The 18,681-nt window shown below is 36.9% G+C and overlaps 2 protein-coding genes across 2 annotated transcripts; one reads left to right on the top strand and one right to left on the bottom strand.

Annotated features, from left to right (window-relative positions):
- The first annotated feature begins 6,495 nt into the window (after window positions 1-6,495).
- Window positions 6,496-9,505, top strand: LOC21385204. Its single transcript, XM_024170524.1, has 3 exons — window positions 6,496-6,696; window positions 7,526-7,837; window positions 9,060-9,505. The coding sequence occupies exons 1-3, from the start codon at window positions 6,575-6,577 to the stop codon at window positions 9,127-9,129; spliced, it is 504 nt and encodes a 167-aa protein (XP_024026292.1). The 5' UTR covers window positions 6,496-6,574; the 3' UTR covers window positions 9,130-9,505.
- A 360-nt stretch (window positions 9,506-9,865) lies between these two features.
- On the bottom strand, window positions 9,866-16,817 carry LOC21385203 (calcium-transporting ATPase 4, plasma membrane-type). The gene is made up of 7 exons (XM_010105720.2): window positions 16,644-16,817; window positions 13,833-13,887; window positions 11,802-13,747; window positions 11,568-11,726; window positions 11,269-11,440; window positions 10,864-11,162; window positions 9,866-10,389 (listed from the first exon to the last, which is right to left on the bottom strand). The coding sequence occupies exons 1-7, from the start codon at window positions 16,815-16,817 to the stop codon at window positions 10,084-10,086; spliced, it is 3,111 nt and encodes a 1,036-aa protein (XP_010104022.1). The 3' UTR covers window positions 9,866-10,083.
- Window positions 16,818-18,681: the final 1,864 nt, after the last annotated feature.

The following is an 18,681-nucleotide window of genomic DNA, read 5'->3' as shown; positions in this document are numbered from 1 at the left end:
AGTGCTCTTGTCGGATTGCTCACCGCTCCGATCATTCCTCTCATCACTCAAGCCAATACATGTCAAGAGAGGCATGGACAATTCTCTCCAATACATTTGCAAGACCCTCCAGGGGACACATCAAGCAGATAAAGACACAATTGAAGAATGTCACCAAAGGAACACGAGGCATCTCCGATTACCTGCAGTTCATCAAGTGTCGTGCCGACGAACTTGCAGTTTTAGGCAAACCACTTGATCAAGAAGATCTCATCGAGACAATTCTTGATGGTCTTGATGACAATTACAAATCCATTGTTGATGCCGTCAACAACCGAGATACTCTCATCTCTTTTGATGAACTTCATGAGAAACTCATCAATTATGAGCTCTCATTGCAGGAATCACAAACGTCTTCCTCTCCCCTTCCGGTAACTGCAAACCCCGCAACCAATTTTGGCGTCCTAATCAACCCTCGGGTTCATTCTTTCCCACATATCGCAATACCAGGCCACAATCCTCCGCTCCACGCAGTGATTGTCCACATTCAAGACTGTACCTTGGCTATTATCAAGCATGCAATACTCAAGGTCATACTGCCAAACGGTGCCCTAACTTTCGCCTGACTGCCACCACGCCATTCACTCAGAATCAACCGCCACCGGCCTCCTGGGCACCGCGTCCACCGGCACCATGGCAGCCTCATACACACTTCACTGCCACTACTCCTGCAAACTCACCTGCTTGGCTCATGGATAACGGAGCATCTCAGCATATCACAACCGACTTGAATAATCTCTCGCTTCACACTCCATATGACGGCTCCGACGACGTTGTGATCGGCGATGGCACGGGTCTTCCAATCACACATACTGGTTCCATCTCCATTTTAACACCCTCTCGCACCCTTTCACTAAATAACGTTCTTTGCGTCCCTACAATGAAAAAAAAAATTGATTTCCATATCTCAATTTTATGTGACTAACCATGTCTCTGTAGAATTCTTACCATATTCTTTTCATGTGAAGGATCTTCGCACGGGGGCAATCGCAAAACTAAGGATGGTGTGTATGAGTGGCCGTCGTCTTCATCTTCCAAATATCAACCTTTACTTGCCTTTTCATGTGTCAAGACCACTTCGTCCGAGTGGCATAATAGGTTAGGACATCCGTCCTCTCACATTCTCAAACATTATTTCTCGCTTTAATTTGAGTGTATCGAGTCCTTTGTCAATGATTTCTAATTGTAATGTTTGTCAATGCAATAAAAGTCACAAGTTACTGTTTTCTATTCCATCTATTATTTCTACTTCCCCTCTTAAAGTTATCTTTTCTGATGTGTGGACATCTCCGGTTCCCTAAATTGACGGATTCAAATATTATGCAATTTTTGTTGATCATCATACCAAATACATATGGCTTTACCCCCTCAAACGAAAATCCAACGTAGCTTATGTTTTTGTTCGATTTAAGGCACTTGTAGAAAAATACTTCAACCGAAAAATCATCACTTTATATTCTGATAATGGGGGGAATACCAAGCACTTGATACCTTTTTAGCCACCAATGGAATCTCTCATCTTACCACCCCACCACATACACCTGAACACAATGGGTACTCCAAAGATGTCATCACCACATAGTTGAAACTGGTCTTTCCTTACTATCTCATGCCTCTCTACCATTCACCTATTGGACTTATGCTTTTGCCACTGCCGTTTACCTCATTAACCGCATGCCCACTCCTACACTCGAACTCTCGTCTCCATATGAACGTCTTTTTGGGACTTTCCCAAACTACACCAAACTCTGTGTCTTTGGATGTTTGTGTTACCCTTGGCTCTGTCCTTACTCTAAACATAAACTAGCTCCACATTCTGTCCTGTGTGTCTTTCTGGGCTACTCTCTTACTCAAAGTGTTTATCTCTGTCTTAATCCGTCCATAAACAAACTATATGTCTCGCGTCATGTCAAATTTGTCGAGTCCATATTTCTATTTTCTTCCCTTCCGAGTCCAGCACCTCCCTCTGAGTCTGTCACCATCTCTGACTGGCTTCCACCAGCCATCAATCTTCCTCCCACATTCTCATCCACAGTACTACCTGGCTCGTCTTCCGTGCCACCCCCTGCACAGCTGCCTTCAAACGAAGATCTGTCACAACCGGTCGATCGAACAGACGATGAACCAACAAAACCACTTTCAAAAACCCTACACCCCTCAGTTGACCGGACAACCCCAACCAATCAACTAGACATCCCCGAACAACGAGTCATTATCACCCGTTCTAAACGCAACATTTTCAAACCCATTCAAAAACTAAACCTCAATGCCCAGCTTCATTCTTTAGAGTCTTCTGAACCTACAACTGTGACCCAGGCACTCAAAGATCACAAATGGCGTCAAGCTATGTCAGAAGAGTGTGATGCCCTTGTTCGGAATGGTACCTGGAAACTTGTTCCCCAGGACCCAATGCAAAACATAGTCAGGTGTAAATGGATTTTTCATACTAAACGCCTTCCTGATGGTTCAGTTGACATGTACAAAGCTTGTTTAGTCGTGAAAGGATTTCATCAACGTCCGAGTGTTGACTATCAAGACACCTTTAGTCCTGTCATCAAAACAACAACCGTGTGCATGGTCCTCAGTCTAGCTGTCATTCATGGGTGGTCACTACAACAATTAGATGTCAACAATGCCTTTCTTTAAGGCCATTTATCAGAGGATGTCTTTATGGTTCAACCTCTAGGGTTCATTGATGGTGATCGCCCCACTCATGTGTGTAAACTACGCAAAGCCATTTATGGTCTCAAGTAAGCTCCCCGTGCCTGGTACCATGAACTGCGTCAATATCTCGTCACCTCGGGCTTCTCCAACTCTCATGCAAACACCTCCTTGTTTGTCCTCAACACAGGTGGAACCACAATCTATTTACTTGTTTATGTTGATGACATAATTATCACAGGCAATAATGATCGGGCCGTGCAAACATTCATTGGCCTCCTTGCCAAGCGATTCTTGCTCAAGGACTGATAACTCCAAGAAATGGAGTTATTTAGCCTCTTTTGTGGATTAAAAAGTATACTTGTTCTTGAGAATTTATTTAGTTTTTAATACTTTTACCTTATTTTTATTTCATTTTATTTTATTTGGAATTAATTTTATTTTTAGTTTGTTTTAGGTATTTTTATTTTATTTTATTTTATTTTTATTTAGTTTCCTTTCAAAATAATTATTTTCCTCATTATGTAATTTAATTTTGGTGATAGGTGGGCTTAAATTATTACCTAGAGGGTAATTAGTATTAGTTTTCTCCTATATTTTGTCTTGTTAATAGTTTTTAGTTATTTGTGTTTCATAAATTCTCTCTCTCGTGATTAGCGTTTAAAAAGAGCTAATTTAGGTGCACTTTATGGTTAATCTCAGCTTTAAGAAAACGTGGTCGTTTGGAGCTTTGAGCAGCTTTTCATTTTTTGAGTATGAAGGAATCCTAGTCAGCATTGTTGTGCATTGCTACAGCAAGACAAGCTGGGCCAGAAGTGTGTTTTGCTGACAGTTGGACCTGAGCTGGTTAATGGGCTGATTTTGTCTGTGAAGGGTGCTGATTGAGCCACTCATTGGAGGCTTTCTCATGTGCTGCCACGTGGAATTAGGGTACAATAAGTACCTGCAGCTGAAAAGAAAGAAGGGGTCCTTGGTCATATTTTGTAACGTTGAGGCGGCTGAACTTGAAAAAGGAAACCACCTCCATTTCTCTGATCAAGTACCAGCTCCAGTACTGGAAAGAAGAAGAAGAAAACGTCACAGGGTGTTGAACGTAAAGGAAGGTCCATTGTTGATGCATGAAGAGCTAGAAGAAACCTTGGAAAAGGGAGATTCGGATTCTCTCCTCATCACCTTAGTTTTTCTTACTCTCAATACTCTGTTTTACCTTGTTGAAGAACATTTACGTTTCTCTATAAATCTGAACTCGAATCCATATATAACTCTATGAGATTATGATTTGCTGGCTGAGATTATTGAGTTGTTTAATATTGAAATGTTAGTTGATGTTGAATGGATCTGATGATTATTTCTTTGTTTATTCAAGTGAGATGAATTTGTGCCTTAACTATGATTGGGAAATCATAAGAGGGGAGTATAGCTTTGATTAGATCTGGGAAGATTTAGTTGAGTGGACACAGCTTGAATAGTGCAAGTTCTTAGATCTTGTTTTAGATTTTTGATTCACATGATATAGGAATATATTGTGTCTTGCATAACCATATGATTTAGAGCTTCATTCTCTGATTTTAGAGTCTAGATTTGCAAAGGGATTTGTGGGATTTAGCTTTAAGATCAGTAGACAGAGGATTGGAAAATCTCTGGTTTAGTAAATCTGGTTAACAGGAAGTCTTCGTTGCCGTCCGTTGCTGCAGCATCGCATAGCATTATTAGTAGACAGTTTAGCAATTGTGAGCCACGCACAGTGACTTTGGCCAATTTTATTTGCACATTTTGTTATTAATTAATTTTATCTTTGTTGTTCATTTTCTTATAGTCAGATTATTATTAGTTTTTAACATCTTAAAATCAACTTTAGTTTTCTTCTTAAAAACTTGAATAGAATTAACTTAGCAATTTGATTTCAAAAATACTCAATCCCTGTGGGACGATACTTGGTTATTCATCATTTTACTACTTGTTGACTCGTGCACTTGCGAGATTCTAGATTCACAATCATAGGCAACAAGGACCTTGGCCTTCTATCTTTTTTTTTTGGAGTTGAAGTCATTCCACACCTTCATGATTTGCTTTTGTCTTAACGGAGATACATCAACGATCTCCTGACTCGCACCCATATGACAGAAGCTAAGCCAGTTCTCACACCGCTAGCAACTACTCCAACTCTAACACTCCACTCAGGTACAACACTGTCGGATCCTACTGAGTACAGAGCAGTTGTAGGGAGTCTTCAGTATCTATCTCTTACTCGCCCTGACATATCCTTTACGGTCAACAAACTTTCACAGTTCATGCATTGCCCAACGACTGACCATTGGAATGCTGTGAAACAGATATTGCGTTATCTTTATGGAACCCATTATCAGGGTCTTCTTCTACATCGTAAATCCCCATTGTCTCTTCATGCTTTCTCTGACGCAGATTGGACCGGCAACAAGGACGACTATACTTCCACTAGTGCTTACATTGTATATCTTAGGCGCAACCTCATTTCTTGGAGCTCTAAGAAGCAACGCACCGTGGCACGCTCCTCCACGGAGGCCGAATATCAATCAGTTACTGCCATGCTGTAGAATTGAGTTGGGTATGTTCACTTTTAACTGAACTTGGAGTTACTGTTCCTCAAGCTCCAGTCGTCTACTGTGACAATGTGGGTGCCACTCATCTTTGCTCCAACCCAGTCTTTCACTCTCGTATGAAACATGTTGCGTTAGATTATCATTTTATTCGAGATCAAGTTCAAAGCGGTGCTCTCCGAGTAGCTCATGTCTCGTCCGAGGATCAATTAGCTGATGCACTTACGAAACCTTTACCTTGTGACCGATTTTAAACTTCGAACTAAGATTGGACTCTCCTCCCGGAGCTCCATCTTGCGGGGGCATATTAGAGAATGTACATAATTGTAATTTTGTATTTTCTGTATTTATCTTATTTGTTTCCTAGTTTAGATTTTCAATCTCTGTAAAGGCCTTGATTTGAAGAAAATCCTTGATTCAAGAGATCACCTAGATTAGGGAAGTTTAACTTTTATATTCTGAAATTCATGTATATATACGCAAGCTCATCAATGAAAAAATGTGCACCGTAACTTTTCCAAATCCTCTTTACTATCTTCAAGGAAAATAATAATACTCATCATGGAAGAAAAAAATCAAGGGATGTGAAAGTAAAACTTATTCGTATAGGCAACTAACTAGAGAGTTAGTATTCGGATATTCATTTTATTTATATGGAAGGATTTGAGAAACACAATCCTAAAGGAAGGAAAAAAAAAAAAAAGTTTTACAAAAGCAACTTCTTTTTTATTTTTAATTGTTATTTTAGTTTTTTTTTATTTTTTTGTCTCAGAATCTTTTTTATTTACTTTTTAATTCCTTGGCGAACCGTATGAAAATGGTTCTTCTCAAACCATTAAAAAAATGGCACCGGTAAATAATTAAACTCTAATAAGTTATAATAATGGCCTAATTTGCATGGATAAAAGATTTATTTGGTTTTGGCAATTATGAACGACATACTTTCACAAATGAACAAAGAAACAAACAAACAAAAAAAAAAAAAAAAACCGGTGAACAAAAACGACACGTCGCTCTAGCTTATAAACCCGTTGTAACTTGAACGTCATGTCGTTTAGCTTCATACGTCATTCAAGGGAACGACAATGACGGGGCCAACTAGAATCCTCGTAAACGACAAACTTAGGAAAACAAACAGAAACGACAAACTTATCCTGCCTAATCACCAACGACAACAAAAGACTTCTGAACCGGCCTTCTGAACCGGCCTGAACACAAAACAAACCAAAATTCTCTCGTCTGAAATCATAAAACACTCGCTGGAGATTCAGAGGGGGAAAAGTAAAATCGCAAAAATCATGTCTTTGGTGGATTACGCATTGTCGGACGACGAAGACGACGTCGTTCCGGAGAAGCTCGTCGAAGAACATGAAAAAGCCTATCGGGATCCTCCTCAACCCTCAACGCATTCTCAAAAGCTGTGAATTTTTATTTTTTCTCTATCTTTTCTCGGAATCTTAATTTTTTGCAGCTCAAGAGCTTACCAATTCATAGATTAAACGAAATTGTAGATGGGTTTTTTTTTGGCGTTCAACTTCCGCACTTTAGTATCACAATCAGGTCTTTCTTGCAATGAATTTTATAGAGTTGTGTTTGGTTTGCGAGAAAAACAGTAAGAAAGTTTATTTGAAATTCTGGAGTCTGGATAGAAGGAAATAAAGTTTAAAAAGTACCTTTTTTTTTTTTTTTGTGTTTTAGGCTTTGAAATCCTTAATGGGTTTGTTAATTTCATAAATATCAAGTCTTTGTCAACATAAATACTACAGAATTATGCTTAATTGGCGAGAAAACAATAGAAAAATTAATTGAAACTGAAAATAAATAAATAACTCCTTGCTTCTCTATTTTATTTAACTCATATAGAAAGTTTTAGCCTTTCATGCTTTGAACCCTTAATGGGATTTCACCTGTTTGTAAATTATTATTATTATTTTGGGGGGTAGTTGCGTTGGCCATAAAAAAACTAATTCTTGTTTTTTTTTTTTTTTTTCAAGGGACATAAGAAAAATGATTTGGAACTAGAGAATTATTTGGTAGTTGCGTTGGCCATAAAAAAACTAATTCTTGTTTTTTTTTTTTTTTTCAAGGGACATAAGAAAAATGATTTGGAACTAGAGAATTATTTGAAAAAAAAAAAAAAAAAGGACTTCGTTCTGTTTTCAATTGACTCGTGCAGCAAGTTTAAGCCTTTGAGATCCTTAATGGGTTTTCACCTGTTTCTAAAAAATAGTCCCTTTTTTTTTGGGTAGTTCTGAATCAAAGGAAAAGCCTGAAAGTTCCAACTCCATAGCACAGCCTTCACTTGAGAAACTCCCAGATGCTTCGGAGCTGTTGAACTCTACTGATTTCTCATCTAACAATGCTTTGAGTGGCTCCACCATTGACCACTCCTCCATAGTGGCAACTGCTGTGGCTCAAAGTGCATCACGGAAGAGGGACTCAATAGGGACGTTGCCTTCCTCTCTTCCCCGCAGTAAAGTTCCTAAAGGGACGTTGCCTCATTCCAAGAATGTTCCAGATACTGGTGGTGGCTTGCTTGTTCCTCCCCAGCTTAGTGGAAGGTCAGTTATTGATGTAAGGAGATTTGAGTATTAGTAGTCGTTTTTTATGTCTATTGTCGTTTGTATAGCTTTCTAATGTAGCTTAGTTTGGTTATTATTATGTCGTTTATCTTAGTTGTTATTTTGTTATCGTTTTCTAGGTACTATAAGTAGCCACTTAACTATTGTATTAAGCATACTTGAATATTTTGATAATTGAATTAGAGTTGAGTTTTCTCTCCAATTTGGGGATTTTCCCCTTTATGGGGTTCTTTTAGGTGGATTTGGGAATCCTCTGTCCGGATTAGACCAGTAAAATCCCGTTCTATTCATTCCGTTGCGCCAGTTATTTAACGTTAGATCTATGAGCTATCTCTATATGCTTATATTTGTATGCATGCATGCATGTATGTATGTATACCTATTTTTTAAAATGTGCTATCCTGATTTGAGCGGTTTTAGGTGATTATTGTCACTGTTTATGTTACATTGAAAGGTTTTAGAAATAGGAAAACTTATGGAGGCAGTGGCATTTTTTAAGAATGTTTGCTTCGGTTTGGGAACTTACTTCAGGACTTTCTTTGTGATGCCAAGCCCTGTGGCCTGTAGTATGACGGTGAGAGATTTTGAGAGATTTACTTATCTCAAAGTGGAAAGTGTAAGCCAATGAGATCTTGTCTTGATAAGTGTGGCCTATGGGGGTGGAATGCAGTTTTCTGAATACAAGAAATCCAAGTTTCGAGCATGAAACCTCATCCCCGGTTTTAGGGGATTAATGCTAAATCTACCCTTGGCTTAATACTATATATCAGGGATTATCCATTGTACAACCAAATTCATGGCTGCAGTAGGGGAGGCACAGCTCAATTCCCTGTTCTGACTTTGCAATCTGCTAGATATGATCTCCATGCTCGGACCCTCATTAGACAAAGCTTTTAGGGGAAGTAGAAAAGAGCCTACTGAGACGAACAGTTTTAGTCAGGCTTAAGAGTCCGACCACCAATAGCCAAAACATTTGACGACCCTAAACTAAAATACTCAGCCAATTAAAAACCAAAAAAATGTAAACCAGCAACAAGAGCCCCTACATCACATTAATTTTCACACTTGGCTAAATCAAATTTTGGGGCATCAATTGTTTTTTATTGTTACTGGCTTTTATTGTTGCATTTTAATTTTTGTATATGTTTTGTGTAGAAGGAATGTTGTTGCTGATGATTTTCATGGTATTGTATTCATCCAGGAGTAACACTGTGACAGAAGACATAACCAAGCTATTCGTCAAAAAGCAAGCTGAGCGCGCATCAAAGTAGATGGTGTTCCTCAAATTGGTTGTAGTTAGGAATGTTGCAGTCTTGTGTCTCGATAATGACATTTTCAGGAGCATGTCAACTTATTGAGAAATTTGCCCTTGTCGAATGTAAAACCCGTCTAATTTGCTAGCTCGTAAATTGTGTTATGGCAGTTAGCTAGGATGAAAGTTGTCGATTGCCTGTTTCGGAAAGATCATCAGTACTTCTCTACTTTTTTGCCTATGAGACTTCCCAAAAGTCTTGAGGACTTCGAACAAGATTACGATAGCCTTGATGTATAATATAGGTAGAACAACTTCAATTTCACTGCCATTGGTTAAAGTTGATACCAGAACTTATTCTATCAAGTTTAGGGCTACTCTATTTTTAAGTTTTTCTTTCATTTTGCCTGCAAAACTTTCGATTTCTGAAGACAATATCAGCCTCCTAAAAACCTTATGGATGTTGAGAAATTTCTTGGGTTTTTTTTTTAACAATCATGCCTTGTGTTTGTTCTTATGAATTCTTGGCCAGTCTTTGAACCGTATGATTGATACTAAAAAGAAACCATAAAGAAGTTTGATAGAGATCGCCATTCTTTTTCTACTCTCAGCCAGAAATACAATTTCTGGAGCAAATTTAAGGATTAAATGTACATAGAATCAAACAAAATGAATAACTGAGTCAGATTTTAACAAACCATCAATGCAAAAAATTTAAAATTTTAGTTTAAAAAAAAATGAATGAATTGCGTTGGAATCTGCAAGGGTGAAAGTGAGTTGGAAAAGTTTTCTCCTGCAAATCAAAATTACATGTGTTGAATTGAGTACACCATGACTGTTATATCTCTTCCGATTTATGCCAAAACTTCTTTGTGGTTCAGATTAATGCCATTTTAAATCAAAAGCTCCAATATCCGTGGCATAAATCTGAAACTGAGGCATTATTGTGGCATTTTTCAAATTTCTCTTCTTCTTATACTCTCTCTGGCCCACTTGGAAGAGCTTCATAACCATCATGGTGTTGATGCTTGCTTGGGATTTTAACAGGAATGAACTTCACAACAACAGCAACAAGCAAACTAGCAGCTCCAATCAGGACACTGAGTAGCCAAAACTCCCAACTCAGTGGCACGGTTCCAGCAAAAGTGCCCAAAAGTTCAACTATGATTACTTGGAATGCCACTGTGGAGACTATCACCATCATAAAAAGCCAACTATCAAATATTCCTCTGAAAACATTGATCTTCTCCATGTCCCTGCTGTTTACTTCATTGAATATCTAATTTGCAAAATCCAACATAAGCAAGAGTGTGATTAGACTAAGGTCGGGTTTACTTTTATCATCAAGAGAAAAGAAATGGGCAACAAACAAATATGTAAATTAAGTTACCTACTAGATTTGTTTTTGCTACACAATCAGAATGAACTACAAACTTGCTTGTATACTTTCACTAAGTTTATAGCCAACAATTATATATTACGTATGCACTCAGACATTTTACTAAAAATAAGCATTATGACTGCTCTTTTCTGAAGTTATGAATATTAGAAAATAGTGGAAGTGGAATTAGATTGTTTCCAATTCCATTTCCTAATAAGCAAGTAAAAATAAAAAGGGCTTGTTTCATTTTCTTTCCAAAACCTTTCTATTTTCCATCAGACTCCATTACAATCAGTGAACATGATCTAAGTAGATTGATCAAAAAACAATGGCAATTTGGAACATTACTGAAGCAAAAGGTGATAAAATTACCTGGCAGAATACGAATGAGTTGAATATAACTGTGTTGAGAACTGAAGTAGCATCTGGACCAGTGAGCATCAACAGTTGTTTCCCACAAAACTTGAGAACCAAAAGGACCAAAATCTGGTAAATGCTTTGGCCAATGATATTCCTCCACATAATCCCAGTAATGAAATGCACATTTCTCCCAATTGGTGGCCTCTGCATTAGCCTCTCATTCGGCGGTTCTGTGGCCAATGCCAGAGCACCAAGTGTATCCATTATCAAGTTCACCCAAAGCATTTGAACAGCAGTGAGTGGAGCAGACCCTGAAGAGAACAAGTCATTTTCACAAAGGTCAATAACAAGTCTTGAGAAATAGAAGTAACCAAGAAGATTACCAAGAAAAAGGATGAAGTTTTTAACAAAAGGGACCTGATATGCATGCAGAGATGAAGTTGAGCATAAGAGCAACGACGTTAACTGTCAACTGAAACTGCACAAACTTCTGAATGTTGATGTAAACGGAACGTCCCCATCTAACGACATTCACTATAGTTGTGAAGTTGTCATCCATTATGATCACATCAGAATTTTCTTTTGCAACCTACACCATTTTTTAAGTGTAATTTAATAACGAGATTGTTCATATAAAGGGTTATCGGTGATTTACGCCTTTTTTTTTAGAAGAGTTCAAAATAAAATTCATCGCGAGTTTCAAGAAAAAATCGAACCTCGGTTCCAGCTATGCCCATGGAAAGTCCAATGTCTGCCTCATGCAAGGCAGGAGCATCATTAGTCCCATCACCAGTCACTGCCACAACTTCTTCAAGCTCATTCCTTAAGTGAGATACTAAGGTGTGCTTGTCCAAAGGCATTGATCTAGCCATTACCTGCACAAAACCAAAAATTGATAGAGCCAACAAATTTACGACTTTGAATTTTTATGGTAAAGTGGTTTGTAAGACCTGTAATTTCGGTAACAACTCGTTAATTTCCTGCGGAGTCTTGTTGCGGAATTCTGGCCCTTCTATGGCCAAGCCATCTTCTGTCAAGATACCACATTCTTTGGCTATGGCTTTTGCAGTGTTGATGTTATCACCAGTGACCATTCTAACAGTGATTCCCGCTGCTAAGCAAGACTGGACGGCTTCTTTAACCCCGAGGCGCACAGGATCCTTGATTCCAACAACAGCTATTAGTGTGTAATTCTCTTCAGGAATACTATCTGCATCAGAAGTCTCTTTGATGTCCTTGAAAGCTGTGCAAAGAGTCCTCAAAGCTTCACAGGCAAAACCATTTATCACATTCGAGATATTCGTCTTCTGCTCTTCAGAGAGTGGCACGGTTTCCCCTTCAGCATTCACTACCTTGTCACACATTTTGAGAACAATTTCTGATGCCCCTTTGCAGAATGCTCTAAACCCTCCAGCATTAGGAATAGCCACAAGAACCGACATCTTTTTCTTCACTGAATTAAAAGGCTCAACCTTCACTATCTTATACTCCTCATTATAAGCATGTGGATCGCCTCCCAAATGCAATCCAAACTCCACCAAAGCTGTTTCTGTTGGAGTCCCGATTGTTTTTTCCCTTCCATCTTTCCCTTTCACCACCTCTGAGCCAGTATTCTGAAATACAGACTGCAAGAAAAGGTCGAGAACTCCTTCGGAGACCGAGGATTTGAGTGCATTTTCTTTGACATGATTACTTTTTATTGCCTTGATTTCTTCACAAATCCATATTTTACTAACCACCATATGATTTGTTGTCAATGTTCCTGTTTTGTCTGTGCAAATACAAGTGGCTGAACCCATCGTTTCGCACGAGGAGAGGTGTCTCACAAGAGCCTTATCAGACATCAACTTTTTCATGGCAAATGCAAGGCTTAGTGTCACTGCCAAAGGAAGCCCTTCTGGGACTGCAACAACAACTATGATAACTGCGGTGGAAAAGTAATTCAAAAGCTCCAAAGCATCACTTGAAGACCATTTTTTTATTTGGTGGTGCATTGCCTTTCCCACTAAAAACCTTGTAGTTAGAACCAAAAATGTCAACACAGCAAAAGCCAAACCAATCTTCCCAATAATGGTTGCAACCCCATTAAGCTTCACTTGAAGTGGTGTCTCATTGTTGCCTTCTTCATTCAGAGTTTCCATTAGTCGTCCCCATTCGGTCTTCATACCGACTGCTGTGACAAGCATTTTGCCAGAGCCATCTTGCACTTTAGTCCCGGATAGGAGAAAAGGCCTGCCTTCGTTTACAGCCATAGGCTCGCTCTCCCCCGACAAGCTCGATTCGTCGACAGTCAAGCTGTAGCCCGATATGAAAACCCCGTCAGCAGGTACTTGGTCCCCAATGGAGAGATGAACAACATCACCAACCACTAAATCATAGATTGAGAGCTTTTGCCTGCACCCATCTCTTGTGACTTGAACACAAACGTTCTTTTTCTCCTTGTCCAAATCCCTAAACTGCAATGACTGCTTGTAGTCACTGATTGCAGTGACAAAAACCACCAAGAAAATACTAAGAATTATCCCTAGGCCATCATACATACCGCTTGGCCAACCTTCTGTGGCAACTCCAACACCGATTGAGGTTGCGGCCGATACCATGAGGATGATTAGAGTTAAGTCTTGAAGGGCATCCCAGACAAACATCCAAAAGCCTTTCGGAGGCCTCTCAACAAACCGGTTGGATCCAAACACGCTTTGCCTAAGCGATACATCGGTTGAGGCAATGCCATTTTTCAAGGACACACTAAGCTCTTTCGCTATTCCTTCCACTCCGCCGTGGTTCTCCAGAGACTGGCTGTCGTGGGAACGAGCAATGCTCGAGAGCTCATCGGGCTCAACTCCGAAACCGGCTTCCTCAACTTCTTTGGAGAGCTTGTACTGAACTCGCTTCCCGGCTACATAAGATCAAATGGAATTAGAAAATAAAATATTGAAAGATTTAACATTAAGCTTCAATGTCACTTGTTCAAAAGAGAGTACCTGCAATAAAATGCAGTGCTGCTTTTTGCACATATAAGGCTACTCTTATCTTTTCCTGCCCAAAAATTGTAGCAAGATAATGAGAATACATTGTTAGGACTATTGAGAATTATTACAAAACCATGAACCTTGAAAAGTGAGAGAAACAAGCTAGGTTTTCCAATAATCTAATTAATTAATATGTTGGCTTAAAGCTTGGCCAAAATTTCTCATGAATATCATGTGGACATTTTCTCTATATCACTTGTTCAATATGTTGTTTTGGCGCATCTGAAAATTGCCCTTTGAATAGAATATCAAAATGTTATTTTCAATAATCTAGAAATCAATAAAAATCTTCATGAAGGTTGAACATTATCCCGGTATATTGCGTTTTCGAAGATTCTGCATTTATTTCTTTCACTCTGACAAGAAATTTAATAGTAATTTCCTTGGTAGCTTCTGAAATGAAATGAAAGTCAAAAAAAGTTAGAACATAAAGCTCTTATACAAATAATGACTCGTTGAACTTCACACTTTCCGGGAAAATACACAAGTTTTGAAATATGTTTCCGTGATATTCGTAAGCTAGATTTTTTCACACCTTCTGGAATAACGTTCTTGGATTCTGTCTCTAATAGGAAAAATATGAAACCAAGAATATTAAATACCTTAGACCCACCAGAGAAAGTAGTCAATGAAGTATTTCTTGATCATCAAGCAAAAGAATGGCAATCTAATTTCTACGTAATAATAGCAAAATTGATGAGGTAATTAAATAAAGAAAAGAAGAAAAGTATCTTTCGTCTCCTTTTAACAAATTGATTCTAGAAAAGTCGAAGTGGGAAAAAACTGGCTGGTGACTTGGATAAAAAGTTATTGATCGTGATATAAAATGCAAACATCACGCATATCTGTAGTCCAGTAATACCAAAATATCAAAGAAGTTTCCTTTTTGTCCATACGGCCAGTACGAGATAGAATATTATCATCATCATTTTTCATTAGTCGTTGTTGGTCAACTAATTTCTATAACAACAATTTTTGATGTTTTGAAAAGATTACGAGTACATTTTGCTAATCAGTTGTATTCCAATTGTGTGTGTGTGTGTGTGCGTGTGTTTTTTCAGTAACTCGATTATTAAAGTATATAATTAAGGGTTTTTTATTAAAACTTATTATTGTTTATTATTATATTAATTTTTAATAACCCTCCCACAATTAGTTTTAAATACTTCGCCGATTCGAGTTTTGCTACAGTAAAAAGCTCTCAGAAACAGTCACATCTAACTTTTTTGTTACAGTAAAAAACTCTCACATAACATCACATCTTAACTCGAATTAAAAACTCGAATCAGCGAACTAAACGGGAGCTTGTCAACTTTAGCAGAATTGTGAACTCGTGCGAAAAAAAATAGAAAAAGTAACAAAACAAAATACCAAAAGAACTCAAGAACTATATATAATATGAACAATGGAATTTTCTTCTAAAACCCACAAAAAAGAAAAATTGCGGCATATATATTGTTCAGAAGAAAACCCCCAAAGTCAACAATTAGGATGTTTAAATTCAACAAGTATCGTTTGGAAGCAAGTGTAAAATAATAAAAAAAAATAAAAAGTGTAAAATAAGAACAGAGCACTTGCATTTTTAGCTCGATACATATATAACATATATATATATATATAGTTTTAAATACTCGGATATTTTGGCAAGTCTTTTTTTTTATGATCTAAAGTCCAAAAGCATTCTAATTATAGTAAAGATAATTAAGCATGCACAATGCACAAAAAGAGAAGTTTTTTGTTATTCCAAAACAATGTTCATCATAATCATCTGTGGATTTTAAAGGTCCATTTAGTTCGCTGATTTGAGTTTTTAATTCGAGTTGAGATGTGACTTTATGTAAAAGCTTTTTATCATAATAAAAAAGTTAAATATGACTATTTCTGAGAGTTTTTTACTGTAACAAAATTCAAATTCTAAACTCGAATTTATAAAATAAACGAGACTATATTCTTCACAATATTTGACCTGAAAATTAACAAACACACGACCGCCTAATACGACACCGTACGTTGTGAAGGCAAGTCTCACATTTGACCACGTTATGGGGCCGGATATACATTGCATGCATGAATGTCAAAATGTACGACCCACCACAATAAACCAAATACCACGTCTTAGATGGGCTACATGATTATCAAGGGACTAATCAGATCACAGATTTTCGTTATCTATGTAATTGTCTTATAAATCTCGTTACAAATGAAGAAAAGTTTACATGAAAAAACAAATTTCTTTTATTTTTTTTTTCTTTTTGGTTTGGGACAAATTAGAAGGTTTTGAAAGATCTTAAAATGCAATATTATTTGCCATACACATACGGCAATTACAAAATCATGATCCTTAACATACTCATCATTCACCAATAAAGAAAAAGGGCTGATCTTACAGTTGAGATTGATAATGAATTTATGAGTCATATTTTAGTTTTAATTTAGCTGAATTCGATATAATTGTGTGATGAACGACAAAAATGATTAGCGTAAGGAGTTTTCTGCACTAGTCTAGCTATCAGCATAATTGATAGTGCATGTTGCTGAACGTCAGGACTAACCAAAATTATATCGAAATGTAAAAAAATATGTAAAATAAAATAAAATCCGAATAGATGTGACGGCTCAAGACTGATCCTTCGTGTACTTTTCAGAAATACGTCTAAAACTGTTTTGTGAATTAATTAATAGACACTTTGAATTATGATTCATCATATAATTACTTTCTATGATAATTGAGAGTCTAGAAAAGATCAAGAGAAGATGTTGAACCTGAAGTTTGGTGCGCTTTCTCCCGTCTTCGGCTCTCTTGGCAAGATCGGCGACCATGCGAAACCTCCGGCGGGGATTCTTGATGACGGAGACCGCCGATCTCCATCTCATGAGAGCTTCCTCGGAGGGTCTCTTGGCTTCCAAATTAAAGTTCTTCCTCAAGTACTCCTCCATTAATTAGGATCAGCTCTTTCTGTTCTCAATGTGAGATAATTTATACAAATATTGTAATAAATATGATGTTATTGTGATATTTCGTGTATGTGATTGGAATCATGTGGATTGTTTCTTATTGAATGGTTCAAACCGTTTGAATTGCCGGCTTAACTGTAAGACCATTAAGCGAGCAAAAACCTTAATACTAGGAAACCCTTAACTAATTACTCATAATTCCTATTAATTAGGCCTCATTTAAATATTTAAATCTCATAAAACGTTTTTTTTCAACATATATATTTGTTTTTCAATTTTAATTTATAACGTTTTTTTTAACTGAATAATGTAACTGACTATATATTCTCCATTTCGTATATCCCTTTTCCAATAACTATATATTCAGTTGAAAAGGCAAAGAATGAAAGGTAGAAAAACACGCTTTTGTTTTGAACTAAAGAGAGAAATTAAGCAACTGGGATTAAAAGAGACTAATGCCATGTTTACTTCTCAGGATTGAAGAATGGGAGTGGGGAATGGGAGTCAATCCCATGTTTATTTATTCTTTTTTATCCTGGAATAGGAATGAGATTGGTGGGCCTCACTCAAATTTGGGATTGAGGAATGGAATTGGCACTCTCATGCCCCCCCTTGGGATTGAGACTCTCATTCCTAATATTAATATTAATTTACTATTATACCCTTATTTTACTTATAAATACATAATTCAGAATAAAATTCAAAAAATAATAAGTGCAACATATATTTATTATTTTATTTGCCTAATATTATAATATTAGCATAATTATTGTTAACTTTAATGTAATAAATATGTACTTTATTTTTAATAAATTAATAATATATTTTATTTTTTAACACTATTTTTTATTTTTATTTATTTTATTTAAAATTTATTTTTATATTTTAAATAGTTGTACAATTTATATTTATTATTTTAGTGCCTAATTATTACACTAAATATTTTAATTATGATTAATTTTAATATAATAAGTACACAATATATTTTTTAAATTGAAAATATCAAATTGATTTAAAGGGTATATTAGTACTTTTACACTTTTTCATTCCGATTCTGGGTGTAAGTAAACGTATGAATGAGATTTAGAATGACTCTGATTCCGAATCCTATCACTAAGTAAACAACCTAGTCTGACTCCGATTCTTCACTCTGAATCCTACCCACTCCGAATCCTGCCCACTCCAATTCATGCTCGTTCCGATTATGTGTAGGTAAACATACCATAAATATGCCTAAATAGATTGGAACCTTCTATCCAATTTCCCAACTATTAAATACATGTACAATTGAATAATCTTCTTTTAACTTCCATTAGCGCAAAAACAAAAAATTTCGTTTCAACTTCGTCATATTCTCTCCCAAAAATTTCTTTTGACGAGTTTGGAAAAAGATGTCTTTTCTTTTGGCTAAAATTCATGAGAAAATTACGTACTAACGAGAAATGCATGCATGATAAGCCTATCAGGTATTGGTAGTCTAAGAAAACCATTTGCAAACAGCAAATTGTAATAATCAAGTTTAAATAACATTCAAGACATGATTTTTTTTCCTGGTCAATCTCATGTAATTTCTCGGTTTTAAATTCACGAGAAAAATGCTCATGTAATTTCTCCGTTTTAAATTCACGAGAAAAATGCATGTGGTTGATTTTTCATTGCAAATACTATCATAGCTAACATTCTCCTGAAGTTTGATTTTTGAGTCAAATATGGAAGGCGAGACCGAGACATATCCTTTCTTGGGCTTGAGGGTAAGGGCCAGATTATGTGGACTCCTAATGATGGCCCATTAATCACAGTTGCCCACCTGGAACTTAAGAGGCCCATTTGATTTTCCTTTTACAGA

Source organism: Morus notabilis, unplaced genomic scaffold, assembly GCF_000414095.1.
Source record: "Morus notabilis unplaced genomic scaffold, ASM41409v2 Scaffold1766, whole genome shotgun sequence".
Lineage (NCBI taxonomy): Eukaryota > Viridiplantae > Streptophyta > Magnoliopsida > Rosales > Moraceae > Morus > Morus notabilis.
Note: the sequence above shows the minus strand (reverse complement) of the source record. Positions and strands in the feature narration are given on the sequence as shown.